Here is a 27,094-nt window from a genome sequence, read left to right on the forward strand (position 1 = left end):
CTCTTTTTCTATAGAGGGCGAGGGACTTTTATCTCTAGGTTCTTTAGTAGCTTCCTCTATAGGGATATAGCTTTCTAGCTTATCTTTATTCGGAATAGAATTAAAATCAAAGGTATTATTACTACTAGAGATTTCTAGATTTTTTATAAATTTATTTTCTAGTATAGTAATATCTCTAGAGATAGTAGTCTTTCTCTTAGAAAAATCCTAGATTTTATATGCATTTTCTAAATAGCCTACTATTATTCCTTAAAAGCTCTATTATCTAGCTTATCTTTAGGTCTTTATTCTTATAATATATAAGGCTTCCGAAGGTCTTAATTTTATTTAAGGTCTCGAAGGGTAGTATTATATTATCCCTCTTTCTATAGGACTTTAAATCCCATCGTAGAATACAGTGATCTATTATATAAATAGGTAGCTGTTAAAACAGCTTCTCCTATAGATATTTAGGAAGCCTAGCAGTAAATAAAAGAGCTCGTACTTTTCTAATATAGTACGATTTATTCTTTCTATTCTACTGTTAGATTCCGGCGTCCTAGAGGACTAGAATTAAAGGTAATTCCTTCTTTTCGTAATAGAGCTTTATTTTATATATAAATTCTTTAGCATTATTAGAAAATACTTCTCTAATCCTAGTATTTTTAGGGTTATTTTCTACCTATTTTTAAATTCTAGGAACCTATCTAGAGCTTCTCCCTTTTTTCAAAGAAGGTATATTTCTAGATATTAGGTTCCTACGTCTAGGAAAGAGATATAATAGTAATATTTATTATAAGTAGGCACTTTAATTAGCCCCTAAATATCTAATACTATTTTTTCTAAATAAGAATAAGACTTATACGAAGGTTGTTTATTAACCTTATTCGTTGCTTTAGCTCTAATATATATTTCGCATTGCCTTATTTTATTTTCCTCTTCTAGAGGCATTTTTATATCCTTATTATATCTTTTTAATATTTCTAAAATAGCCCTACTATTTATATGCCCTAAGCGTAAGTGCTAAGTATAAAAATCTATATCCTTTGCTTTTAAAGATATAATAAGGATTAATTGGCTTTCTAATAAAGGTTCTATAAGAATATAATATAATTTATTTCTAAGAAATCCTTTAGTAAGGACCTTAGCCTTATTATCTAATAAAAGGACTTTATTTCCTCCTATTAAGGCATAGGTATTATTAAAATAAGATTAGGATAGTATATTTACCCTAATTCGGGTATATAAAAGCAGTCTCGAAGGATATACCTTTTCTACTATATAGGAACTTAAATACTAAGTCCCCCTTTCCTTTTACTAATATAAAGGAAGCTTTTCCCTAGCAAACTTTAGACTTAATTTCTTTATAGTTAATAAGGAAATTCTTATTAGATACTATATACCTAGTAGCTCCGGTATTATATATAAAATCAAAGATCCTTTTATTCTTATAACTAGGAAATCCTCCTTCTCTTGCCTTTAAGACTAATTCCTTTATTCTAGGAATCGAGGCTTCTAGAGGTCCTAAAAGAGAGTCTTTATTAGCTTCTACTATAGGGGTATTTATAGAGGTTAAAATTACCTCTAAATCCTTAGACGTTTACATAGGGGTCGGAGCCTTAAAAAGGTCTATAAGGTCGATATCTAGGTCTATATTTTCTTATGAAGCTATATTTAAGACCTTATTACTATCTTCTAAATCGGACTCTAGCTCGGTAATTCGAGCCTTCCTTCTTTTATTAGTAGTAGAAATGCTACTAGAAGGGGATTTCTTCCTAGAGGAAGAAGAAGAAGAAGATTTTCTCTTCTTAGAAATTCGAGTCCTATCGTCCCTTTTTCCTTTATTTAATACCTAATAAGCGGGAGCCTTATTCGGGTATAATTTATAGCAATTTGCTATAAAATGCCCTGGTTTTTTGCATTCCTTATAATAAGGAGTATCTGTAGAATTTCTATGGGATTTCTAAGGCTTCCTTCGTATTAGGAAGGCTTTCTCCGAAGATTTATCTATATCCTCTATTCTTCTAGCTTCGTCTAAAAGACTAGCTGTTAGGGATTCGAGGGTAAACGCCGTAGAATTATGCCTAAGGCTCTATATAATATTTATAATATAGCTTCTAAATTCCTTATTAAGGCAATTAAGAATCTATGCTATAAGGATAACTTCTAGAATTTCTATATTACGGGATTTTAAATCCTCGTAGATTTCTTTTACCTTATAAAGGTATTTCTAAATTAGAGCCCGAGGGACTAAGATTAAAGAGCTGCTTTATAAGTAAATAATTCGACGAGAAATTGACGGATTATATAGCTTTATAAGCTTATCCTAAGCAGCTTTAGCATTTATTAAATGCTTAATTTATATTAAAGGGCTATCTTCGACTTAAGGAAAATCTAGGATAAAGCTTCTATAGTCTTTATATAATTTTCTTGCTCTAAGGTAGCGATAAGCTTTTCCTTAGTAAGGATAGCTCTTATCCTCGTAGTCTAAAGAGTATAATTTAAATTTCCCTTAAGTCTAGAGAATTTATATTCTTTCTATCTACCTATTTTATATAAATTCGGTATTATTTCGTTCGTAGGGATCGAGAAGTCTAGGCGGGAGTTTAAGAGCGTAGGAAGGTAGAAAAAGTCGTTAGGGGGATTTTCGAAAGGAATTTTAATCGGGTATTTCGACAAGGAATTTCAAAGGTATAAGTAGTTGATTTCCCGGCTTAAAAGGAGCAAGCCGGGCTTATAACCTCTTAAGGTATATAAGCAAAAGCGGAATTTTAGGAAATCAAGGAATCACGTAAGACTACGTAATAGAGGGGAAGAAGGAGTATAAGGTAGGATTTTTAACGGAATTTATTAGTAGTATATTAGTGTATAGAAGAGGTATTAAAGTTAATAATTCTATCTCTATCTACTAGCGGACATACTGTCTTATATAGACAATTATAGCTAAACGGAAGAACCTTTCGGGACTAGATTTAGGCTACCGTATAGCCCTAAGACTAGGGAATTCCGTGATACCTCGAGTAAATCTAGAAGTGTCTTAGTTCTACTAATATTCGTGTTTAAAGGAGGTTAGTCGTGCCGGTATTCTTAAGAGGTCTTAGCTAGCATTCTAAGCTAGCTCTATTCCTTCGATTCCCGATTATACGATAACCGGCAACCCGTTTAATATATAATGACATGTAAAATAACGAGCGATTCCTGCTCTATAGGATAAGATTTTGTCTATAATTAATATACTACTTATTAGCTTATATAATCGGGAGAGTATATTATAGCTGCTTTATTTATAGTAGGAACACCGTTCCTTATAAATAAGAATGCCTTATTAAATAGAAAGGATATAGACTAGAAGAAAATACCTAGGAACTATTTAAGTACTTAACCTACTATGGTTCTTTACTTCGATAGTTCTACTAGTAAAATCCCCCCTAGGTATTATAAAATCGCCTAATGAACTAATAGCATTCTAATTAATTATATTAAATCTACCTATAGACTAAACATCGACTACCGCTTTAGATTCTTAGCGCTTAGCCTCGTTAAGGTTATCTAAGGAATAAAGGCCCCGACGGACTATCTTAGTACCCTTTATCTTTAGCTAGCGCTTTTAACGGCGAAGCCGCGCTAAACGAGCTAAGGCTTTGTTTAGGTTAGCTTAAGCTTTTAATATTCGCTCCTTAGTAATTTCTTCCTCTCTATCTAATCGATCGGACTCTAGATTTATTTAGGATACTAAGAAACACGTTAGCTTTAAATAATAAGTAGGATAACGAAGTTACCTACGGGAGCTAATCGCTACGCCCGATATATTATAGGAACGACCCCGCTATATATATTCGGTATACTTAGAAGATTTCTCTAGTATTTTATAGCGGAAGCCGCGCGACGAATAAAAAGAATATAGTATAACGTCGAAATTAAGACGATTAATAGACTTAGCTAAACGAATGCGCTTAAGGGTCTTACGAGAACGATCCTTCGGCACGCGACTAGACATACTATTAGTAGTATATCCTAAGGGATAGAAAAGACGAAACCGGGAATATATATACGCGCGATAAGGGTATATTTATATACGGCGGCTAAGGTAGTAGTAGGTCTTACGGATAAGACTAAAAGGAGGGGAGATATTGTGTTATAACTATAGTTAGCGGACTATAGGAGAGCCGGCCACGTTTATATAATAAGGCGGCTCGGAATAATAGTTAGGACGAGAAGTTACTTAGGCTTAGCTTACCTAGAGCGTACGTAAGCTAAGTAAGCCTTATATAGATAGATTACTACTTAGGAGCATAGCTTATAAGTAAGCTATAGTAAGCTACGAAGGGGATTACGGCTAGAACCGTAATCTAAGGATAGTCTCTATAGGTATATATAGCTACCTACTTTTACTCCTTTAGATAGATAGCTCTCTAGCTTTTAATATAGATCTTTATTACGATTTTATCTCTAATTCTAATTACCTAGTTATAGTCTATAGTCTATAACCTCCGACTTATTACTAACGTAATATACTTATTATTACTTAGACCACGCCCTATTATATCTATTAATATAAACCCCTTAATAGGTTTATCCCTTAAGAATAACACCGGTCGTTATAAAAGGGCTATTAGCCTATAGGTTATAGAGCTCGATAGTCTCTTAATAGGGGTCTATAATAAGATTAACGTAGACCTCCTTTATCGAGCCTCCTTTAACCTACTACCTAAATAAGAAGTAGCAGACGCTTAACCGCTTATAATTAAAGTAAAAGGAGAGGATAAGTTTAAGGTTAAAGAGATATAGGCCGCGCGCTAGAAAAAGGTTAATAAGGGGAAACGCTAGAAGGTCCTTATTAAGTAGCGCGGGTATCTCGACCTTATATAAGAACTTATATATAAGTTTACGGGAACTATAGCCCTTAATAAGTTTAAAACCTTATTTAAAATAGTAAATAAAAATAATAGACTAGTAAACTATTAATAGTAGTTTAAGCTAGGACTATAAAGTAGGTAAAGTAAAGTAGGTAGTTATAATAATATAAGTATAATAATATAAGTAGAGATAAAAATAGCGTTTATTTTAAGGCAAAGCCCTTAGACTACTTAGACCTACTCCTTATCCTTATTATTATCCTTATCCTTATCCTCGTCGTTCTCTTTTACCTTATTAGCGGCGGCGGCGCTCTCTAAGGCGCTTAAGCGGCCCTTTAGGCCCGCGAGCTAGTCAGCGGTAGCAGCGGCTCTAGGAGCTCCGGGGGTAAGAGGGGCCTAGCTAGTAGTAGCGGCAGGGGCAGCGGCGGGCATAGCTAAGGGGACCGCCGATAGGGCGATAGAGGTAGTATCCCTAGTACTAAGAGAGTTAGTAGTAGAAGTAAAAGAGCTAAAAGAGAGGAACTTACTTAAGGATAAGGCCTTAGCGCTTAAGGGCGCGGAGATTATAGTAAGCGGCGGCGGCGGCGGTAAGGCGCTTCTTAGTAGCCCCCCGTGCCTACCTATACGCGCCGGCCTTTTAAGCTAACGCTATAGCGAGTAGGATAGGAGGCGCCGCCTTATAAGCGCGGCCGGTACGCGCGTACTAGTAATAACTACCGCTATAGCGGCGCCTAACTTAGTTAGCGTAAGGGAGCTCCTACGACGCGTACTATATATAGGGGGCTATATAGGCGGCTCTAGCCTATACTTAGCGTTTATACTTTAAGAAGTTAGCGGAAAATAGCTACTACGCTTACTAAGTAGCGGACTTATAGGGGTAGTAGAGGCGGAGGTAGGGGTAAAAGGGCTAGGCGTTATAGCCGGCGGCGGGGATAGCGTTATTACCTAGAAGGGCGATATAAGGGCGGCTAGCGTAGTAAAAGTAGAGGCGGCGGCGGTAAGCGCGGTCGCGGGGGCGCGGGTAGGAGCAGCGGTAGCGGCGGAGCTATTATCGGCCGTGCTTAGTATAGCGTTAACGAACGACTCTATACGCTCCGAGAAGGAGGAAGCGGGGGAGAAGGAGGTAAATATATTTATTACGGAAGTTAATATTATAGATTATAGACTCTTACTCTATAGGGCGGAGAACTTATTAGTTAAAGTTATTATTATTAAGGTTATTATTACTATTATAGCTATTACTATAAGTATATATTAATAAAGCGGCCTATATAGCTAAGAATAAACTAATACCTTAAGTAAAGCGGAACTTACCTATTACTACTACTACTATAGTTAAAAAAGGAGGAGAAGGAAAGGAAAAAAGAAAAGGGGGATACCGCTTTATATACCCTTAGGTAGAGGAAGCTACTTAAGGCCGAGAGAACGGGTAACCTAAGGCTTATATAGGTCTAGGCCGGCCGCCGGCTACCTAGGGGCGTATATAATAGGTTGCGCCCTTATTTAAACGGCTAGCCGGCTAATAAATATAAAGCTTAGTTCTAGCTACCTAAGCTAATAAGCGTAGGGATAATAAGGCTAGTAAGGCTAGTATAATTAATAGGAAAGGGTAGGGTAGAGCTAGTAGTATAGGCCTAATAGTATAGAAGCTATTAATTAAGTAACGCTACGCTATACTTAAGAAAAGGTATTATATAAGAGTCTTTAACTATTATAGGTTATAAGCTTAGGCTATAGCCTAAGCTATATAGTTATATATAAAAGGCTAGATCCTATATATATATATATAGGCTAGCCGCGTATAAGAGAGCTTTATATAGCTTATTAATATTATTTTATAGATAGTACTTATATATATACCTCTACTTACTTTATAATAGCTAGCGTCGGAATAACCTTTTATAAAATTATAAGTATAAGGGATATTATAGTAATAAATTATCCCTAAGTTAGGGTATTTATTTAAATATTTCTAGATAGTATTTAACGCTTTAAAATATATATTATCTAGTTTAAAAGTAAATCTAGTATAGGAAATAATAGTATATAAAATGTCTAGCTTACTTATTATAGCTAGAAATAATAAAGCCCTTATTTCCCTTTAGTAAATAAGGATTTCTTTTTATAAAGGCATTATAATAGCCTTTTTAAGCTTTACTCTTACTATAGTAAGCGTATTAAAAGTCCCTAAGTCTTCTTTATTATATTCTTATATTTTATTATAAGTATATTTTTCCTAGGATATAAATATCTCTTTTCTACTTTAGTTTATAATTATATATATTCCTAAGAAGTTTTTTAGTTCGCTTAGAGGCTAAACCTTTATATAATCTACTACTTTTTTAAGTAGACTATTTATTATACCTTTATTAAGCCCTATTATTAAGAGGTTATCTATATAGATTACTATCGTAATTTTATATTATATATTTATAAATACCCCTTTATCTATAAAAAGGGCCGAAAATCCTATCTTAGCTAATATAGAGCTAAGATAGTTATACTAGAGCTTTAGGCTTTATTTAAGGCTATATAATACTTTCTTTAATTTTACTACTAGCCTTTTCTTTTTATATAGCTCTAGAAACTATAAATAGCTAATATTATACTTATACTAGTTTTTATTAAACTAGTCTTTAAGTATTAGCTCTTCGTAGCCTATAGGAATTTTTATATAAATATCTATATTTATTTCGGTATATATAAAGGTATGTTTTATATTATATTATAGTAGAGTATAATTATTAGAAATAGCTATTAAGAGTAGCATTCTAATAGATTCGGGTCTTACTATCGTAGAAAAGGTTTCTAAATAATCTAGGCTATAAACCTAATTAAATCCTTATACTATATAGCGGGCTTTATATTTAATAATATTATTATTATTATCCTACTTTATTTTATAGACCTAACGGCCGCTTAGGGCCTCCATATTACTAGGAAGAGGCTTTAATTCCTAGGTATTTTAGTTTAAAAGCTATTCTATTTCTAGAAATATAGCTCTTTTCTATTCTATAGCTTCTAAGCTATTTATAGCCTACTTAAATATTTTAGGCTCTATAAGATCCTTATTTTCTAGTAAAGATAGAATAATCTTTTTACTTTTACTATTTAATATAGTATTTATTTCGGGGTATATAATATAGTCTTTATAAAATCCGTTTAGCTTCTTAGGTATATTAATACGGATTTTTAGATCCTTATTAAATCCCTTTTCTAAAAGAGGATTATTTCTTTTTTTTATAAAAGGGTTCTCTTCCTTCTCTATAAGAGGGTTATCTTCCTTCTCTATAAGAAGGTTATTTTTCTCTTCTTTTAAAGAAGAGTTATTACCTTCTTTATATATAGGTTCCCTTTATAAATAATTATCCGGGACCTTATTTATAGAAGGTAAGGTATTAAAGTTAAAGTCCTTAAGGTCTTCTTCTTTTTAACTTTCTATAAATTTATTTTCTAGGATAATAATATCCCTAGAAATTATTACCTTTCTTTTCGAAAAGTTATATACTTTATAAGCATTTTTAGTATAGCCTATAATAATACCCTTATAAGCTCTTATTTCTAGCTTATCTAAGGGGTCTTTATTTTTATAATAAATAGTACTTTTAAAGGTCTTAATTTTCTCTAAGTCTTTTAAGGCTAGAGATTTATTTTCCTTCTTCTCTATAAGAGTTTAGAAGCTTATTCGTAAGTAAGGGGTCCTATTATATAAATAGGCTGCTATTAGAATAGCTTCTCCCTATAGATATTTAGGTAGTTTTACCGTAAATAAAATAGCTCGGACTTTATTTAAAATAGTCCTATTAATCCTCTTTATTACTCCGTTTAATTTAGGAGTCCTAGGAGGGCTAGTAGAATATTTAATTCCCTTTCTTAAGTAGTAGGGTTTTATTTTATATAGGAATTCTTTTACGTTATCTAAAAAGACTTCCTTTATAGTAATATTATCCCGGTTATTTTTAACTAAGGCTTTATATTCTAAGAATTTATCTAGGGCTTCTACCTTAGATTTTATTAAAGATATTTCTAAATATCTTATCCCTATATATAAAAAGGATATAAAGAAGGTATATTTATCATAAGTAGGGGTCCTTATAAGGCCCTAAATACTAATAGTAACTCTATTAAGGTAATTATATACCTTATTAGATAGGGATTTATTCCTTTTATTAGTTGCTTTTACTTTAATATAAGCCTCGTATTCTTTTATTTTTATAATATCCTTCTTAAGGATAGTTATATCTTTATTATATCTTTTAAAGGTTTCTAGTAAAGCTTTAGGACTTATATATCTTAGCCTTAAATACTATAAATAAAAGTTAAGGTCCTTTATATTATTCCTTATATTATTAATATTATATAGGAATGTCTTCTTTTTTAAGAAAGGAATTTCTAAAGAGAAGATATAAAGGTTATCTTACTATTTTCCTTTAGATATAATATTAGCCTAGTTATCTAATAGGAAAATTTCTTTGCTATTAATAAAGGCATAAGTATTTTTAAAATACGATTAGCTTATAATATTTACCCCTAATTTAGGTATAAAGAAGCAGTTTCTTAAGATAAATAGCCTTCTATTATTCGGAAATCTAAAAAGAAGATCTCCGTAGCTTTTAATAACTATATAAGATAACTTTCCCTAATTAACCTTAGTAGAGATAGTTCGAAAATTAATAAGGAATTTCTTTTCCGATACTATATACCTAGTAGCACTAGTATCGTATATAAAATTATAGAAATTTTTATTCTCTAAGGTTTTATAAGGGATTTCCTTCTCTTTTACCTTATATATAAGGCCTTTAATTTAAGAGGAATTTAAAGGTCCTATTTACCTATTATTAAATACGGCTTTTTTAAGGATATTTAAAGAGATATATACCTCTACTTCTTCTTCGGAGCTTTTATAACCTCTAGGGGTAAGAGGAGGAATAGAAAAATCGATTTCCGGTTCTTTGTCCGTTTAATTATCGATTTCTATTTTTTCTGCTTCCGATATATATAGAGAAGAGGGTTTTTTCGTCTTCTTATCGACGTAAGAGTCTAATTTAATAGGATTTCCTTCTATAGAAGGTTTCCTAGGCCTCTTAGAAGGTATTCTATTATTTTAATTTTTTTAAATTTTTAGAAAAGCTTTTAAGGGCCTTTTCTAAGTAAAGATAGTAGAAATCTTTAACTAAATACCCTTTCTTCTTATAGTAAGTGCATTATAATATAATTTTTATCTTTTTCTAGGGCTTCTTAGTAAAGAAAGCCTACTTAGGGGGATTTTCTAGAGACTTAGTCCTCTTAAATTCGTCTATAAGTCTATTAAAGAGAGACTCTAGATTAAAAGCCTCTAAGTTATTTTAAAGAGCTTACGTTATATTAGTTATATAGCTAGAAAACGAGGCCGAAAGGCTATTTAAAATCCAAGCTATAATAACTACTTCCGGAATTATAATATTCCGTGCTTTTAGCTCCTCGAATACCTCTTTTACCTTATTTAGGTAGCCTTCTAAGGATTCGAAATCCCCTACCGAAGTATTAAAAAGCTCCTTTATAAGTAGGTAATTCGAAGTAAAGGAAATAAGGTTATATAGGTTTTTTAACCTATCCTACGCCTCTTTAGTATTTTTATATGCTTTATTTAGGTTAAAGAACTATCTTTAATACAAAGAAAAATTAAAGCAAGTGCTTCTTTTATCTTCGAGTAATTTTCTTGCTATATAGTAGTAGAAAGCTTCTCCCTAACTAGAAAAGCCTATATTCGAATAGCCTAGAAGGTATAGTTAGAACTACCCTTAAGTTTAGCAAATTCGAACTTATCCCTAGAGCCTATTTTAGAGAATTCGAGGTCGTATAGTTAGTATTAGAATTTTAAAGTTATTACCCGACTTATAGAGAAGCCGGGCTTATAACCTATTAAAAGATATAAGCAATAAGCGTAGGATCGGGTAATCGATAACGTAAGCGGAAATATCGGTCGAAGGGGTATAGGGTAGGATTTCGTCCGGAATTTATAACGAGCATATAAGGGGCTAAATAATATATTAAAAGAATAGCATTATAAAAGATACTTATAAACTTACTTATTATATCTACTACTCCTAGGGAAATCCTTCGTCTTTTATAGACCATTGCTCGCCTACTAGTAGACTAATTAGTTAGCTTTCTAATACATTCTATAGTGCTTAAAAAGCTCTATCTATAGCATGTCTTCCTAACTTAGTAGGTGGTCTGATTGTAACGTGATGGTTAACGTAAGACTATAGGTTCTAGTATAAGTAGTAGATTTAACTAGAATGTTCTATGCCCTACCTATTCTCGTATCGCGGATATCTTCGGAACCGCTAGGCTAAAATAGGCAATAGGGTATCCGTTCTGCTCGTAATTAACTTATGTATTTTATATATCTTTTATTTTATTAGGATAGGCTTATCTTAACCCGCTTTTTCTAAAGGAAGGTATAGATATCTTATAGAGGTCTTTATCTTTAAGGGTTATTCCCTTAGACTATATTATAGGGCCTCTTTTTACTAGCTTATTCTATAGAGCTTCCCTATACTTATTATTTCTTTATAATAGTAAAATAGGAATATAAGGGTATATTCTTATAGTACCCTAGCTACCTAAGGATCTTTAGTAATAAGCTAGCTAACTAGCTAGCTAAAAGAGGCTTAAGGGCCCCTATCTAAGGGGCCCCCTTAGTCTCTATTAGCTACTTATAAAGAAAGGTCTAGTAAGCTACTAAGGACTATTAAAAGGGACTCTAGGCTACTAAGGCGGCTAAAGGCCTTAGGGCTAAGGGCCTAAGTAAGTACTATATATCTATTCGAAAGACCCCCCGCGAGGCCCTTAGCCTAGAAAGGGACCTTATAGGGAGGCCTAGGCCGACCCTCTTAGCCTTTTACTAGCTCCTCTTTAAGGCTAGCTTCCTATTTTCCTTCTTAAAAAGGACTAATAAGGTAGACCGAGACGACTACCGCTATAGCTAAGGAAGGTATATAGCTAGGCACCTTATCCTAAGGTGCTTAAACTATAAGAGGGAAAGAGAGGTCCTTTACTAGACCTCTAAGAGACGGAAGGGGGCCCTTAGCCTACCTATTCTCTATAGCTCTAAGGAAGGAAGGGAAGCCCTTCTAACCTTCTTAGCTAAAATAGAGATAGGGATAGCTAAGTAGCTCGAAAAGGAGTAACCTAGGGGCCCTAGGGCCCTTAGGGGGGAAAATCACCGCGCGGGAGGAACCAAACTAACCTTTCCTTTATTATTGCCTTTATAGCTACCCTTTCCCTAATTAGTTATAAGCCCCTAGGCTCTATAGCTAGCTAGGACTGCTAATAGGGGCCTAGGCCCCTACTAGCCTCGCTATGGCCTTAGAGGCTGCATGCGAGTAATAGTATAAAAAAAGATCCTAGCCGTCGAAAGAAGTCTATCGTGTGCTAGGGCATGTCTTGCATCTCGAAGTTTCTTGCATGTTTGGATGATGTGAAGGTGCTTGTCGACCTGCTTTTCTGCCAAGGGAGTCGAGAGGGAGGTAGGGGTAGGGCCCATGGCACAGCCGAGCTCCGCCTAACTTCCCCTGAATCCCCTCCGGCCCGATCGAGAAGGCAGCTGCCCTTGGCTGGTTTGGTGCAAACGCCACCTCTAGCTACGGAGTACACTAAGCAACAGGTCTTATGGATTCGTCACCCGAGTTAATTGGGAAAATAGTGAGAAAATAAGAGTTTCTCGCCGTGAAATTCAACGAATCAAATGATGCCTTCCTACGGCTTCAAGGAGCAAGCAATGGCAATGTGCCACCCTCAGAATCGACTCTCAATTAATACACAACGCATGCTAAAGAAGAATGCATGCTCTCACGCGCTGCTGCAAGTGGGCCGGACCGAGGAGGCGCGGGCGTCAGCGCCACACTACGGTCTTTGCAGCTACCGTTGGGGGCTCCAGAGCTGAACAAATTGTCCTTGGCAATTGCCCAAGCCACTGCAGTAGGCTAGATGCTTCGAACTGGGTGACGTCAAATCGAGTGTGTATGTATGTAGTTAGGCCAGATCTTCCCGTCCCCCTTCTGGGGGGGACTTAAGCAACCTTTAACGAAACTGCCTATCGACTGATACTTTCAGTCAAGTCTTCTAGATTTTACTCGTCGTCGCGTCTCGCATAACTCCTATCTCGACCTTGGTGGCAAATATTCAATAGAATTAAAAGACAAGCAATCGTATAGGTATAGATATCCTCTATAATCAGTGCCGCTGGTACATCTACGGTACGTCCCACCTTTTGCCGGGTCGAGCGGTGTTTTATCACATGAACAATACGAGTGAGGACATGCATAGGGGGCGGTGGTAGTGGGCTAGGCTGGCTACTGTGCAGATGGTGGCGCGGCAGCTGAGGTCAAGGGCGACAGGGGCAAGGTATATGGCGTAGGCTACATACATGGCCTTGAACGTGGACAGGATGGAGTTTATCCTCACTGGCTTAAACGCTCGGTAACTTACATATTCCCAGACTGAGAATAGGGAGGGCCAAGTTTCCCGGGCATTTCTCTGCTTCGACACCGACAGCATTGCCTCGGCCAATGCCTTACACGACATAATCACGAAAAGGAATCCCTCTTACAGACCCCAAGGTGTCGTCATGTTGTGACGCGGCACGGCCCTTGTCCAGTTCCCGGTGTGGCTTGAAAGGCACTGCCCTTTTGCCGCCGACAGCGAGGCATATTTCGAGATTCAGCCCGTTGCGCCAATCAACAGCCAGTCAAGGCATCTGCCCTCGAGGCAACAGAGGATGGCTCACACACCACTTCATTTATGCGTAGACACCTCTTCCTGAGCCGTGTTTCTCGCACCCCGCGTTCCGCAGTCCAGGGCCTGAGGCTGCTGAGCTTGATATACATATCCTGGATGCATATTACTCTACTCCTGGTTCAAGACTCCCTCGAGTCCAATCACGAACACTGCTACCATGGATCCGCTCTCCATCACGGCGTCTGCCGTCGCGCTGATCCAGGCGGCCGGCACTGTATGTCGACTTATCACGCGTCACGAGCCGAGATTTAACGTCACAACAGGTCGCCACGACACTGCGCAGCGTTGTGCGCTCTTTGCGGACGGTAGACTCGCGCCTCACGGTTCTTTGCAAAGAACTGTCCGACCTCACCGGCTTCCTCGAAGCCATTGACGCCACTCTCAGGGGATGCCAGAAGTTTGACCTCGGGCTTGTCGATGACGCCCTGTGGCGTCAGAGCGAGCTCGCCCTGGCGAATTGCCAGACTACACTCAACGAACTGGCCCTCTTGGTGTGCAAGATCAAGAATTCCAATCAGCCCAAGAGGTTTGCCCGCAAGGTTCGCGCTGCCGTCGACCTCAACATCTATGGCGACGATTTGGTCATGTACCGGGACCGGATTCATCAGTCCAACTCTGCCCTGCAGACCATGCTTCATGCCATCAACGTGTAAGCTTCAACCCCAAGACCCTCAACTCCAAGGGGTTGCCACTGATGTCATCACATCCAAGCTCCCTGTCCGTGAAGAACAATGCATCTCAAGATCTGATCCTCCGCGAGCTCGACAGACTCGAGGCATCCATCAACGAGGCACTCCATACATCCTCCAGGCCCGTTGGAGGCTTCTATAATTCCGATAACGGGTCATCCGACGCTCGCTTCGGACGCAATCTGCGACGACTCGCTGAAGCAGCAAAGCACTTCCACAATGCTGCGAGCTCGACTGCTGGCACGGTGCGCAGTGACAGCAGCGAGGCGCCATGGCAGTCGTATCCCGGTGCCGAAATGAGCCTCTTTGGAGACTTTTCCGTCTCCCGCCGTGAACGGGTCGAGGAATTCCTACGTCGCCAGAGCGTTAGGTCGCCTGAGCCTGTGGCGAGACAGCCGCCGCCGTCAACACCAATGTCAAACATGTATCGCGCGGCTACCACTGCATCCAACAATGCCCCTGAGATGCCCGTCCGAACGTCCAATATCGATGAGGAGGAGGAGGATGACGACGCCGAGTTGGAGCGTGCCTTCTTGGACGGTCTGAGAGAGCTTGCCAAGGCAAGCTTCAAGGATAGGAACTACGACAAGGCCATCAGGTTTCTTCAAGAGGCCATGACGCGCGACATTGAGCCGGGTGAAGCCAGCCACGAGTATCGCCAAATGCAAATTGAGCTGGCCCTCTGCTACCTTTGCCAGGGAAAATGGCGGCTGGCAGCACCTCTGGTGATAAAACTTGCCGGGCCAAAGGCCCGTCATGATTTGGCCGTGTACAACTTGCTGCACGCCCTGGCGCTTGGATACCTGTCCGAGTACTCCTTTGACGATGCATTGGCCACCTGCAAGCAGGCTTTGCTGGGAAAGAAGAGGCTTTGCAAAAGCGGCGATGTGGAATGGAACGAATACTGGGAGACTCTGGGGTTGTACGCGACCATCTTCGATGTCACGGGCGACTGCATCCGAGCTGAAGTCTTCCGACTGAAGCTACCGGCAGACTTCGCATACGTCCATCCCGCAAGCGAAGTCATCTTCATCCGGTTCCGTACCGGATTGCTGCAGAGCATCTTTGGAGACGACGGCGTCGTCCTTCGCACAGGCTACGCCCACGCTGGCATCGCTGAGCTCGATGGAGGAACCAGTGAAGACCGCGACGACCAGAGACAGGGGCTTTCCAGGCGATTGACCGCCAATTATGACGCAAACTGTTTCACCTTGCGACAGAAGCTTTCCCAGGACGAGAAATACCAGATCGACACTGCCAAGGAAGTCGTGGCCGTTGATTCTCAGCCCCCAAATGACGCCGACGATGAATTCTCGCCGGCCTCAACACCTCAAGAATCACCCCTGCGGCGACGTCTCAGTCGTTTCTTTCTCGCGAAGCGTCGCCGGCCTGCCGACTCCGAGGATACGTTGGTCAACTCGTCCAAATCAGAGTCGCCCCTTTCCGATTCTTCACACTCGGCCTTATCCCCGACAAGGCTGCGGTGGTTCAAAGGCGACATGGGCTTCCAGATGAAAAAGCCCAAGAATCTGTTGACAAAGAAGCCATACAGGTCAGCGTCACCTTGTCGTTACGAGGTTGAGTGGTCCACACCGAACGGAGCATTTAAGCTCCTGCGTATGGAGCGTGTCGCGACTCCAATACCAGATTCAGGACTATCCCGACGGTTCAGCTGGAGAAGCGAGACGTGCTGTCCTTACATACACACCCGCGATAGCAACAAAGAAAACGAGCATTCCGCCACCAGCTCCATATACCCAGTGATGCGAGCCAATGCGCACCGCGGTCGTCATGTCCCTGCAGTGGCCCACATCGCAGTTGGACACGGAGAGCGAGCAACGATTCCCAATGTTTTCAACACACGCGAACGGCCTCTCTATACCGAGACAGCTCGCGACTGCCCTGTCGCCGAACGCTTTCCTTTCAGAGCAGAACTCGCGGACACCGGCGTTTCTGAGCAGGAGGTGATGGAACCCCGCCGTCAAAGCAGCCAGAACCGTGGTTGGCAGCTTCAGACACCCTTGCGAATCACCACTGACTTGGACGAAAGCGATTCCTCAGAGTCCAATGGTAATCTGCATGACTCGTTCTTGGGGTCCTGGGAGATGGATGCCATGGAGGCAAGAGTCTTCCTAACGAACCCGGAGAGGTGCTCTTCAATCGAAGAAAGGCACAACCGGCCTCTGCTGGATGGGAGCTCGCCTCCGCCGACCGAAAGGAAGACGGACCTTGGGGGTGAAGCAGACGGACCCGTGTCCCAATCCAATGTTGACGTATCGAAAGCCCTCGACCAGCGAGGTAATCCGTGGGTTCCAGTCATTTCTTCACCACGAAACGCTTTGCCAGTCCTCTCCTCGCCAAGCCAAGCCTTGCCAAATATCTCTACTGAGCTGGAAAAGCTTCTCACTCGGCTGTCCGCCATCATGGCATCGCTGAGCGGCTTGGAAGATGCCGATGAGCTTCGAGCCAAGGAGTCGATGCTCAAGGCCCTTGTTCCAGGTTTGAAGGCCAGCAGCAACGACCAAACGCTGATATGCGACACTGAGAGGGTCATACGATCTCTTGAGTCGACGGTGCAGTCGCCGGAAAGCCGTGGCGCCGACTCCGGGTATGAGTCCACGGCAAGCGCTGGGAGCGGTCAAGTGAATTCAGCAACCTTGAATATTTCCACACAAGCTATGTCGAGGAAGGCGGGAAAAGCAGTTCTCGAACGCGGCTTATCTTGGAGTGCATGCTCCGAGGCAGCCTTCTCAATGACCCCAACTCATCACTCCAAGGCGGCGGCAGCCGGCGAATCGTCTAACATTCAAGTAACGTGCAGCCCCAGAAAGAAGGTTGCCAGGGAGGATGGCGGCCATGAAACCGCTCATCATCAGAATCCCAGCGGCGGCAAAATTCAGCTGTACCGGAGACCTTGCCCAAGTGAGCAGGGACAGGAACAGAAACAAACGAGTTCGTCCCCAGAAGTGAACAGTCAGCACTTCAGTGGGCGTATTTCCAAGGACCCCGAAGATTGCTCGGAGTCGAATCCTGCCATCGAGTTCGAGCTGGAAGGGTCCATATTGGAGCCAGTTCCTGTGGTGGTTTGGGATTGGAATCGTTGGCGAGAGCTCGGAGAAAGCTTCACTGCAGAGCGAAATCGCCCAAAGGAGTCGAAGATAGGCGATTGAGTGGCGGCTCAGAACCAAGTGGCCGGCCACGTCACTCTACCTACGCACGAATCAGCTGAGACTGGAACGTCTCTCATCCTCTCGCCTCCCAAGAGGCCAACGACGGACGCCCAGAATGTGCCGTCATGGCACCATCGACGGGCTTTGATTGGTTATCCTGCTGGCCGATGCCTAACCTTGGGGTAGGACAAGCAGCAGCGAAAAGGGTCAAGGTTGCGGTACTGTAATCCTGTACTAGAGTACAATCCTGTTTGCACTCAATGCTAGTTTTTGGGAACACTAGAAGTCACTTTTGCGCGACTGGTATTTACGCAGTCTGGAGTCTAATTGAAGCCGCTTGTTTAGGTCGAGTCTGGGTAGCGTGAAGTACACGAATCGGAGTTCAAAAGACTGACCCTAGTCAACAGTGCGAAGTGTGTTCAGAGAGTTACAAGCTTGCTTCACTATAGCTACGATCAAATTACAGAGGCAACAGGCTCCGCCGTAAGTGCCATTTCTCGTCGCCCAAATATTTCCATGATTCAACGAGAGGCCGCCATGGCAGCTCACCAGTATGAATCAGACCACACTGAATATGTAAATGGTCTAGCGCTTCTGGGAGGCAGTAAATGGAGAACTAGTCGCGGATTTGGTGCGCGGATCGGGAGGCACGGCCACGAGGCACAATGCTTCGTTTCGGGGTACAATCTCGTCAGCGCCGGATTAGGATGGCGCGTTTGCACACGAGTTACAGGAAGATACTTGGGTGAGTCACTGCTTTGATGGTGCCGTCATTGTTCGGGAGCTGCCCGTCAGATCTACCCGGGTGATACGAATTAGACCCCTTGCACTAGACATCAGGTCCCATGGGGGCAAGGGGGACTGTCAGCAGGACGAAGGCTTATAACCTATACCAATAATACCTCCATCGGGGGTGCCCCAGTTTTGCTGGTGGTTAACTGGTATTTGCTATGTCTGACAGGGACCAGGCTGTTATGGGTGGGGGTGCGTCAGAACAGGCCCTCATTTGTCTGGGGAGAGGAAGATCTACGGAAGTTTCGGATCTCCGTCGACGCACCTCCTCGGTGAGTCAACTTCCACGGAGGGGGCTCAAGGGGGTACAAGGAGGGGGGTGCAAGGGCGGGGTCGCTGCTCACTCTTCGACTCATAGTGGGAACCCGGGGACCGGACTGGATTTAGCGGCCGCCTCTCTGTGGCTAGTTGGTGTAGAATATCATGCCGGCAGGCCCTCTGCGACTCGACGTATTTATATCCGTATAATTATCCGTCGTACTTGCCCATGATAGATTTGTTGACTTGAACACTAATACAATCATCTCGCCGACGACGACATCCAATCTGACAAGCCTCGAACTCACAACACCACGCCCATACCAGGACACACAGCCAGCATGACGGACACGGGTGTTGTCGTGGACCAACCGCCCCTGGCAATTGCGCAAGCCCCTTCCTTCTGCAGACTCTGCAACGTGGAATTAAGTGGCCTGCAAGCGTGGCGAGCCCATGTCAAAAGCGATGGGCAGTCAGTCATCTTCTGTTCCTTGGCCAAAAGCCATTTCAAGCTGATGTTTTGATCGCAGTGTCTACAAGCTTCAGTTGAAGGTAGCGGAGCCCGGAAGTGTCACATATCCTCCCTCAGCAGACGCCGATCAAACAAAAAGCGCAGCACTGTCATGCGCTCGAAAGAGAGGTGAACCCGATATTGATATTGGCGCCGACCAAGACCAAGACGTCGACAGCGACACCGAAGACGAACCATCAGCACCGGACTTTGTTCCTGGCAAATGCCTCTTCTGCGCGCAAGAGTCTGGCATACTGGACGACAATCTGACACACATGGCCGTGGCGCACGGCTTCAGCGTGTCATTCCAAGATTGCCTGGCCGTCGACCTCGAGACGGTCGTGGCGTACCTACACTTTGTCATCCACGGCTATCGAGAATGCATATGCTGCGGCACGCGGCGGAGCACAGTCGAGGGCGCCCAGCATCACATGGTGGCCAAGGGGCATTGCCGGTTCGGCGTATCCCCGGACACCGAGGAATTCTACGAGATGCCACAATCTGAAAATGTCGCGTTTCAGCAGACGCAACGTGACGGCAGCATACCGGTGCGCTTGCCGTCAGGAAAGCTCGTCTCACATCGGAGGAATCTCGATACCCAAGAACCTCGAGCCGCTCGCCGAGCAACACCAGACCGAGATCAAGACTCGTTCGCCTTACGCTCAAAGACCTCCTCGACTCCTGGTCTCGAGGTCGCCCGACGGCGGGGAGGGAACGGAAGCGGCGAAATCGTGCGCAGCAGTGAGGCCATACTTGCCGCGCAGCTGTCCAAGCTGAGAATAGCGGGTGATAGAGCACAGCACAAGGAGGAGGAGCGGAAGCGAGGGAGGCTAGAACGAGCGAACAACACAATTTTGTTCAAGCATTTTAGACTGGATAGCGGTGATAGTCGGATAGGTCGTAAATTTTAGGGTCGAGCTAGCTTTTATATTGACGGTTAGCCCGCGCCAACTCCAGGTGCTGGCCGTGGTGTTGGTTCAATGTTGGTAGTAACTAGGCGTAAGGAGGACTTGGAAACTTCGGCTACAATTGCTTTCTTCGAACCTGTGCCACACCTTTCTTGGTCCATCTTTGTTCTTCATGTCAATGCTCTTATCGCACCCGCTTTCATCGACGTAAATTGGGCAGCGAAAATCGAGAAACGATCGCCCATTGCCTCCTGGTTGATTTGCAATAGTAATACGTATCATTGATGATTGCTGTCTGGGTAGGCAGGGATGAACCCCTTTATCAATCGTCCTGTGCGCCGGTTTCATTCTCCCTGTGTACAAAGTCCGCCATACTAGGTAGGTACTGATAACGACTTTCTTTCAACGTTTGCAGCTTAACAGCGGCATAATTCCCTCTTGATGGTATACTATGTATCGAATAAGTAGAGCGATCCAGGGCATAGGGTACTTTCTAGTCCTAGCAATTAACGTAGCGTGTAAGGTTACCGACTTTATAGTCCTAGCGTGTTTATGACCTGATTATGCGGTGGGTAATAAGACCTTTCGATACTTTGTTTCTCAAGGAGTATGCCCGTAAAGATCATCTTTGCTGCTTTAATATGTCAAAAGAAATATATATACAAATATCTAGTTGCTTTTCATCGATTCAGCCTAAGATCGGGCAACGTGGCAGAGTGGTCTAATGCGCTACCCTCGAATCGGCGAAAGGTAGTAACTTCGGTTGCACAGGTTCGAATCCTGTCGTTGTCGAGAGATTGTTTCTCTCCTGAAATCATTCTTTTTACACTCTGAATGATTCTCTTTTTCTTGCGGCACACATCGGGCTCGCTTTTTACTCTGCCTAGCAACTTTCAGCACTGCCACCATTGCTTGTCACGCAGCTTGTCTCTGCCTGAGCTCAGATTCATGAAATAGGAGCCACGCCGTCATTCTTGAGCTGTGGCACTAAGCGGGGCAAAAAAAAAACCGAGCCATGCGTCTTTTAAGAGAATTACTGTAGATTGATTAATACTATTAGTACTGCAGACTTTTTTTTAAAAAGTTACTCTTAACTAGAGCTTTGCGTGCCCTTCTTTGCAGTGCATAAGCACTCATTCAGCATGTGTCGCCTTTTATTTACCCCGCTTGGCCGGGTGATGATAGTGGACTCGCGCGGCAGGCGAAGCAGAGGCTGCCCCCCTACGTCAGCCTGCCTGGGGCAGTGACAAGTGGAAATGAGCAGTCGAGGCATGCGGCAACCCACCAGGATCACGAAGGCGCTGCTACATTTTCCACCGTGATATCATGGTATAAGCAGTAGAAAGTATGTACAGTACATAGATATCCTCTTCGCAGGTTTACTACTTCAAGTACTCTTTTCCCATCGAGCAATCTTTCATTAAGCAGCCTAAGTATTGGTACGCTAGCCAATTGGCAGCAATTTCGATATTAAGTACTATGGGTACATATTCTACGACTGGACCTCAAACAGATATCAGTTTCTCTACGTGCTTTGTCTCAGCTATAGCAAGCATTATCTTTTATCTCCAGTACAGTAGTGTAATGCAGCGCCTTTGTGATCCGAGTGGATTGTAAATGCACAGCCCTCTATGCTGAGCAATCCCCTGCATGTCTTGCGGCCGCCAACAGGTCGGCGCTTATCCGTATACCTACCGGGCACCACTCTTTCCTCAGTAAGGTTGGGGGGTTTGGGACATTGGGACGCCTGGGAGGGCATGGACCCGGCCCTCGACATGTGTGATTTGATTTGGCCCATGACGCACCAAATGGTTGAGTGTTTGCCAAGCCATCCAGCCCCTATCTCTTCGTCAGCTGCCACTTCCGGAGGCGCAGACCGACCGCTCGCCCCTCGCGCCGTGGGCAAACTCCGGGTGGACCAAGTCACCCCCCCACCCATTTTTGCGGTACAGGTACAATTGGCCGAGGTACCCGCTGGCAATGTCGCATCGCCTTACGAATACGTCCGACCTTCCGCGCCCTGCCTAGTACCTTGGAGGTACAGCCTCGGGCTGGTAGCTGGCTGCGCGCTAACGGCTAGCCACAGATGGCTGCGCCTGCCGCCTTCCTCTTCCTCAACCTCCTCACTCTCCTTGCGCAATCCTTCTCTTCCTTCGTCCTCCTCTCCGCCCCAATCAAATACAGCCCTCTCCCCCCTTCTTGGACTGGGGTTTCAGCTTCGTTGTGCTGAGCATTCATCTCTCTTCCGGCAGACAGCCAGCAGCATCCCCGGCAAATCATTGCGATACACTCCGAAGCCCCACCCTCCGAGACAGCATCTGTCGCCCCATCCGTCGCAGTATCAGCAGCCCTTCAACTGCACACATATCTGCCTCTTGCCCCAGATCATTCTACGCGCTCTGCTCTCCAAGCTGCACTCGCTATGGACCTGTCACCTCGTTCCTCGCGGTCCTCGTCGTCGGCCTCTCGCAAGGCCAACCTTACGCTGGATCTCTCCACCCTGCCGCCCCTGACACAACCAACGCCGCCGTCCAACACTCTGCTCTTTACAAACCTCAACAATGTCGACATCTTCCGGCCGGAAAACTTGCAGACCATCCGCGACCTCATCTCCAAGACGGCGCCCATGCACGCCTTTGCGCCGCTCAAGTCGTTCCGCCGCATCGTCATCTCCTTCTTCGACATTGACGCTGCCATTGCCGTCCGCCGGATCTGGGATGGCGAGGCCGTCCTGGGCGAGCGCCTCAAGATTTACTACGGCCAGCAGACGCCGGTCCAGGCCAGAGACGAGCACCTGGCCCTCCCTGACGCCGGGAAGCTCTTCTTCATTTCGCCACCGCCGAGCCCGCCCCACGGCTGGGAGATGCGTCTCGAGGACGCCCCCAACAAGATGGTCCACGCAGAGGATCTCGCAGACGCCCTGGCAAAACTCCACCACCGCAACCCGGCTCCCGAGTCTCCCATGAGCCCCAGCGACGGCTCTACGTTTGGGGGTCGCCCCCGGAGCCGCAGCTCGACCCTCATCTACCGCCCGGCCGACTACGGCTCTAGTCCAGACCTGCCGGCCGTCGTGGTGCACGACATGACCGACGAGCCTGCCGAGATGAGCCCCTTGGAAACCTCGCGCTCCATTATGGCTCATACGGCTCGACCTCCCGTCGAGCTGATGCATGACTCATAACGGTTCGGCTCGTGTACGTTGGCAGCTTGTTTTTGCTTGAGTGCTGGAAGGGAGAAGCATTGGCGCGTACGTTTTTGGCCGGCTGGGATGGCGTTACGGTAATATCATTACAACGGAACCGGAATCAGAGAAAGGATAGGACCAATCTGCTTCAGGGTAGGCTTCTTTGGCGGATGCGTGGCGTTCATCCTCTGGAGCTGACGCGCACAGGTGGAGGCGGATGTTCGATGGTGGATCGAGGCAGGCGTGGCTATAGCATAACGTCCATCGAGCTGTATGATAGGTTCAGCGACGAGTCATGAAATAATTTTGCTTGGCTCGAGAGGCTTTGCCTGCTGGTTCGCAAGATCCAAGTGACGTTTCAATAATCAATGGGGGGTGGGTCGTTGGGCGGAACAAGCGGGCGGAGTCTTCATGGCAGTGGCGGAGACTAATCACGGTACTGCACATGTGAAATCTGGCGGCCGCCTTTGTTGCCGAGAGTCAAGACCTCGTCGCGTTTCCACTTCCGCTTTCGGTACTTTGCGGGTACTTCGCGGTCACCGTGAACCCTCGGCGGTGGCGTCGGCAGAGCGTTTCTCCGCTGCGCCGCTGGTGCCCCACTTAAAGACCCCTGGTCCAACTTGTACCAAGACAGCCTCGCGGGAAAAAAAGGCGACGAGGTTTTCCGACTCAGCTCGACCTTTGCTCAAACTCAGTGCCATTCCGTCATCTAGTGATTGAGTCCACTTTCAATCGCCAAGCCATGAGCTGTGCCTGTCGCGCCCTGCCATGGAGGATCTTTGTCCAAAGCCTGGCCCAAGTCCATCGGCTCGAGTCGACAACCACTCGAGGGGCCGTCCGTCTGGCACCGACAATACCGCCATCGACGATCCATGGCCGGCTCTTGAGCGCGGCGCGGCAGCAGCATGGCTTTCACGCTTCGGCAACTTCAAGACAAGACGCTGCGGCCGCGGCTCATGCTGCGGTAGTTGAAACGCCGCAACAGCACCCGACTGCTTCATCTCAAGAACCCGAATCCAGAGCGATTGCTTCGTCGCCGCAGCCACCCCGGACCGGGGATTCGGAGACGTCACCGAGGGCAAAAGGGGCGCGAAAAAAAGACACCGGCGAGGTGAAAGCGAGGAGCCCAGATGCGGATCCGCAAGCGGCGCCGAGCCGGCAAAACAGGCCGGAGCAGGGACGGAGGATAAAGACGTCGGTACCCGGCAGCGCCAAGGAGAACGACGGACTCTTCTCGGTGCCGCTCATACCCAAGCTTGAAAGCTGGAAGGCGCAGAAGCTCGCGCTGAAGAAAAAGTTCCCTGAAGGGTGGAGGCCGCGCAAGAAGCTGTCGCCCGACGCGCTGGCGGGGATTCGCGCCCTCAACGCGCAGTTCCCAGACGTGTACACGACGGAGGCGCTGGCCGACAAGTTCGCCATGTCGGCCGAGGCGATCCGGCGGATCCTGCGGAGCAAGTGGCAGCCGACGACGGAGCAGGAGCAGGACCGGCAAGAGCGGTGGTTCCGACGAGGCATGCAGGTGTGGGAGCAAAAGGCGGCGCTGGGCATCAAGCCGCCCAAGAGGTGGCGCATGGAGGGCATCGCCCGGGACCCGACGCACCACGAGCGCAGCCAGAGAGCGGCGCTGCGGGAAAGGGAGATTGAGGAGAGGGAGATTGAAAAGTACAAGGCGGCGCGGCCGTGGCTGAAGTTTGCGAAGCGCAAGGGGGAGACGGAGTGACGGGGCAGACGGGCGTGCGGCACGAGAAGCAAGCGGGAGACGACGTCTTGCTCTTTCTTGACGGAAAGGGGCGCGGAGGGCGGATCCGATGGCAAGCTCCTTGTCTACGCCCGGCGAGAGGAAGCTGTACCATCGCCCGATGCGAACGAAGCTCCCAGCCTTCAGCTCTGGAAACAAGGCGCATCGTGCGCTGCTGTCGAAAGTGGTTCAAGAGAGGGAAGCTGATCTTCACCGAGAGGCACCGAGAGGCCGCTGGCTCCACAGCATTATGCGCCAGGCAGGAGGAGGTACTTCGCTGGTACTGTCTGGCCACACGAGTAGCCAGCGCGTACTTGAGAGGTACACTCGAAATGTACAATAGCATGCAACCAAAGCTAGCAAGCAAGAAGCTCGAGAGTTTCCAAATGTTTCAGTTTCTGGCTCGAGCTCCGTCAACCGAGGGGTCGTCGGAGAGTACGTCCCTCGGGTTTGCGACGACAGAGCGTCTTTCCCCGTCTTCTTCCCCTTCCGCTTCGTCTTCATCCTTATATTTTGTAACATCCAATTCGCTTCCTCGTGCTGCTGCGGCTGGTTCCTACTGTATTTTCCTGCTTCCCGGGCCGAGCGGAGACAGACGCCGGACATTCTGCCGTTGTCCGAAACGCACCCTCTCTCTCCTCGTCGCAAGCCATCGTCATACCCGCCGCCCTCGTCATACTCGCCGCCCTCATCGTACTCGCCGCCCTCGCCTTCAACACCATCCCCGTCACGCACGCATCCCCCGCCATGTCCCGCTACCCGCGCCCGCCGCAGCGCGACTCATGGTTCGCCCCCCTCTCGGCCGACCTGCTCCTGCGCGTCCTCAACGTCACGCTGCTGCACCCCTTTGTCTGCTGGCTGATTCCGCTGTGCCTGCGCGCCCGCACCGTCAAGTGGGAGGCGCCGCCGATGCTGGCCGCCGCCGCCTGGGCCTCGCTCGTCTCCCTCTGCTGGGTCGCCGCCGCCGCCAACCAGCGCATCGCCCACGGCGCCCCGCGTCGCGTCGACCTGGACGAAGAGGTCATCGTCATCACCGGCGGCGCCAGCGGCCTTGGCATGCTCCTGGCTGAGGTCTATGGCATGCGCGGCGCCACCGTCGCCGTGCTTGATGTGCGTGACATGGAGAATGGCGAGGCCAGGGGCGTGAGTTTTTACAAGTGCGATGTCAGCGACAAGGCGCAGGTTGCAAAGGCCGCCGCCGACATTGAGAGAGACGTGGGCTTCCTTGAAATTTTCCCCTCCCTCGTGTCATTCAATTTCCTCTGCTGACTGCTCGCCAGCTCGGGACGCCCACGGTGCTCATCAACAACGCCGCCATCGTCGTGGGCAAGTCGCTGCTCGACCTCAGCCTCGACGAAATCGACACCAGCATCGCCACCAACCTCCTCGGCCCCTTTTACTGCCTCAAGGCCTTCCTCCCCGCCCTCATCCGCTCCGACCGCGGCGGCACCATCGTCAACGTCTCCTCCGTCATCGGCCACCTCGGCGCCGCCCAGCTGACCGACTACGCCGCCGCCAAGGCCGGCCTCACCGCCCTGCACCGCTCCCTGTCGGCCGAGCTGCGCCGCTCCCACCCGGCCATCCGCACCGTCCTCGTCACCCCCGGTCAGCTCAGCACCCCGCTCTTCTACGGCGTCGAGACCCCAAACAGCTTCTTCGCCCCCGTCGTCGAGCCCGTCGATGTGGCAAAGGACATCATCGCTGCCATTGACGGCGGCCACGGCATCACAGCCGCCATGCCCCTCTACGCCCGCTGGGTCGACTGGTACAACGTCTTGCCCGTCGGCCTGCAGCTCCTCGCCCGCAACGTCTCGGGCATCGACCGCGGCATGTCTACCTTTGTCGGCCGCCAGGGCATCGCCGAGCAGGCAAAGGACAAGTCGACATAGACGGGAGCGGGAGCCGGCGCCCAACAATGTGCGAAATGGCCGTGTATATTTTGTTCACCCATAGAATTCATGTGTACGGAGTAATGCCAGCTGTAATGTCTATGAACTTCTCCCCGGGGTGACAGCATGCGCCATTTGGCATGCGTCCCCGTTGCGTCGCGAACGAATAAACAAAACACGACAACAAGGGTCATGAAATACAAAGCAACGCAGCCACCAAAGCTGCCGTGGTATCTCAACAAAGATAATGGGGGTATCTCAAGAATGACGCGGCATCTCAAGAAAGGCAATCCAGCCCTTGAGTAACAAACCGGCTTCTCCGCCACTCGCCTTCCT

General features: G+C 45.9%; 5 protein-coding genes and 1 non-coding gene across 6 annotated transcripts; all 6 read left to right on the plus strand.

Moving 5' to 3' along the window:
* Positions 1 to 13,776: 13,776 nt before the first annotated feature.
* Positions 13,777 to 16,025, plus strand: HRG_02257 (uncharacterized protein; the record flags this gene model as incomplete). The annotated part of the gene is made up of 4 exons (XM_044860728.1): positions 13,777 to 13,833; positions 13,883 to 14,268; positions 14,331 to 15,860; positions 15,956 to 16,025. The coding sequence occupies 4 exons, from the start codon at positions 13,777 to 13,779 to the stop codon at positions 16,023 to 16,025; spliced, it is 2,043 nt and encodes a 680-aa protein (XP_044724361.1).
* A 2,844-nt stretch (positions 16,026 to 18,869) lies between these two features.
* HRG_02258 (c2H2 type zinc-finger (2 copies) domain-containing protein) lies at positions 18,870 to 19,816 on the plus strand (the record flags this gene model as incomplete). The annotated part of the gene is made up of 3 exons (XM_044860729.1): positions 18,870 to 19,000; positions 19,059 to 19,587; positions 19,643 to 19,816. The coding sequence occupies 3 exons, from the start codon at positions 18,870 to 18,872 to the stop codon at positions 19,814 to 19,816; spliced, it is 834 nt and encodes a 277-aa protein (XP_044724362.1).
* Positions 19,817 to 20,649: 833 nt separating this feature from the next.
* HRG_12056 lies at positions 20,650 to 20,739 on the plus strand. The gene has a single exon. It is a non-coding gene; the product is annotated as a tRNA-Ser (tRNA).
* Positions 20,740 to 22,369: 1,630 nt separating this feature from the next.
* On the plus strand, positions 22,370 to 23,128 carry HRG_02259 (calcipressin domain-containing protein; the record flags this gene model as incomplete). The annotated part of the gene is made up of 1 exon (XM_044860730.1): positions 22,370 to 23,128. One exon carries the CDS (start codon positions 22,370 to 22,372, stop codon positions 23,126 to 23,128), a length of 759 nt encoding a protein of 252 aa, XP_044724363.1.
* A 745-nt stretch (positions 23,129 to 23,873) lies between these two features.
* On the plus strand, positions 23,874 to 24,851 carry HRG_02260 (neugrin domain-containing protein; the record flags this gene model as incomplete). Its single annotated transcript, XM_044860731.1, has 1 exon — positions 23,874 to 24,851. The coding sequence occupies one exon, from the start codon at positions 23,874 to 23,876 to the stop codon at positions 24,849 to 24,851; it is 978 nt and encodes a 325-aa protein (XP_044724364.1).
* A 765-nt stretch (positions 24,852 to 25,616) lies between these two features.
* Positions 25,617 to 26,758, plus strand: HRG_02261 (short chain dehydrogenase domain-containing protein; the record flags this gene model as incomplete). The annotated part of the gene is made up of 2 exons (XM_044860732.1): positions 25,617 to 26,084; positions 26,150 to 26,758. 2 exons carry the CDS (start codon positions 25,617 to 25,619, stop codon positions 26,756 to 26,758), a joined length of 1,077 nt encoding a protein of 358 aa, XP_044724365.1.
* Between the last annotated feature and the right edge of the window lie 336 nt (positions 26,759 to 27,094).

Source organism: Hirsutella rhossiliensis (assembly GCF_020360975.1).
Source record: "Hirsutella rhossiliensis strain HR02 chromosome Unknown scaffold00002, whole genome shotgun sequence".
NCBI classification, from domain to species: Eukaryota; Fungi; Ascomycota; class Sordariomycetes; order Hypocreales; family Ophiocordycipitaceae; genus Hirsutella; species Hirsutella rhossiliensis.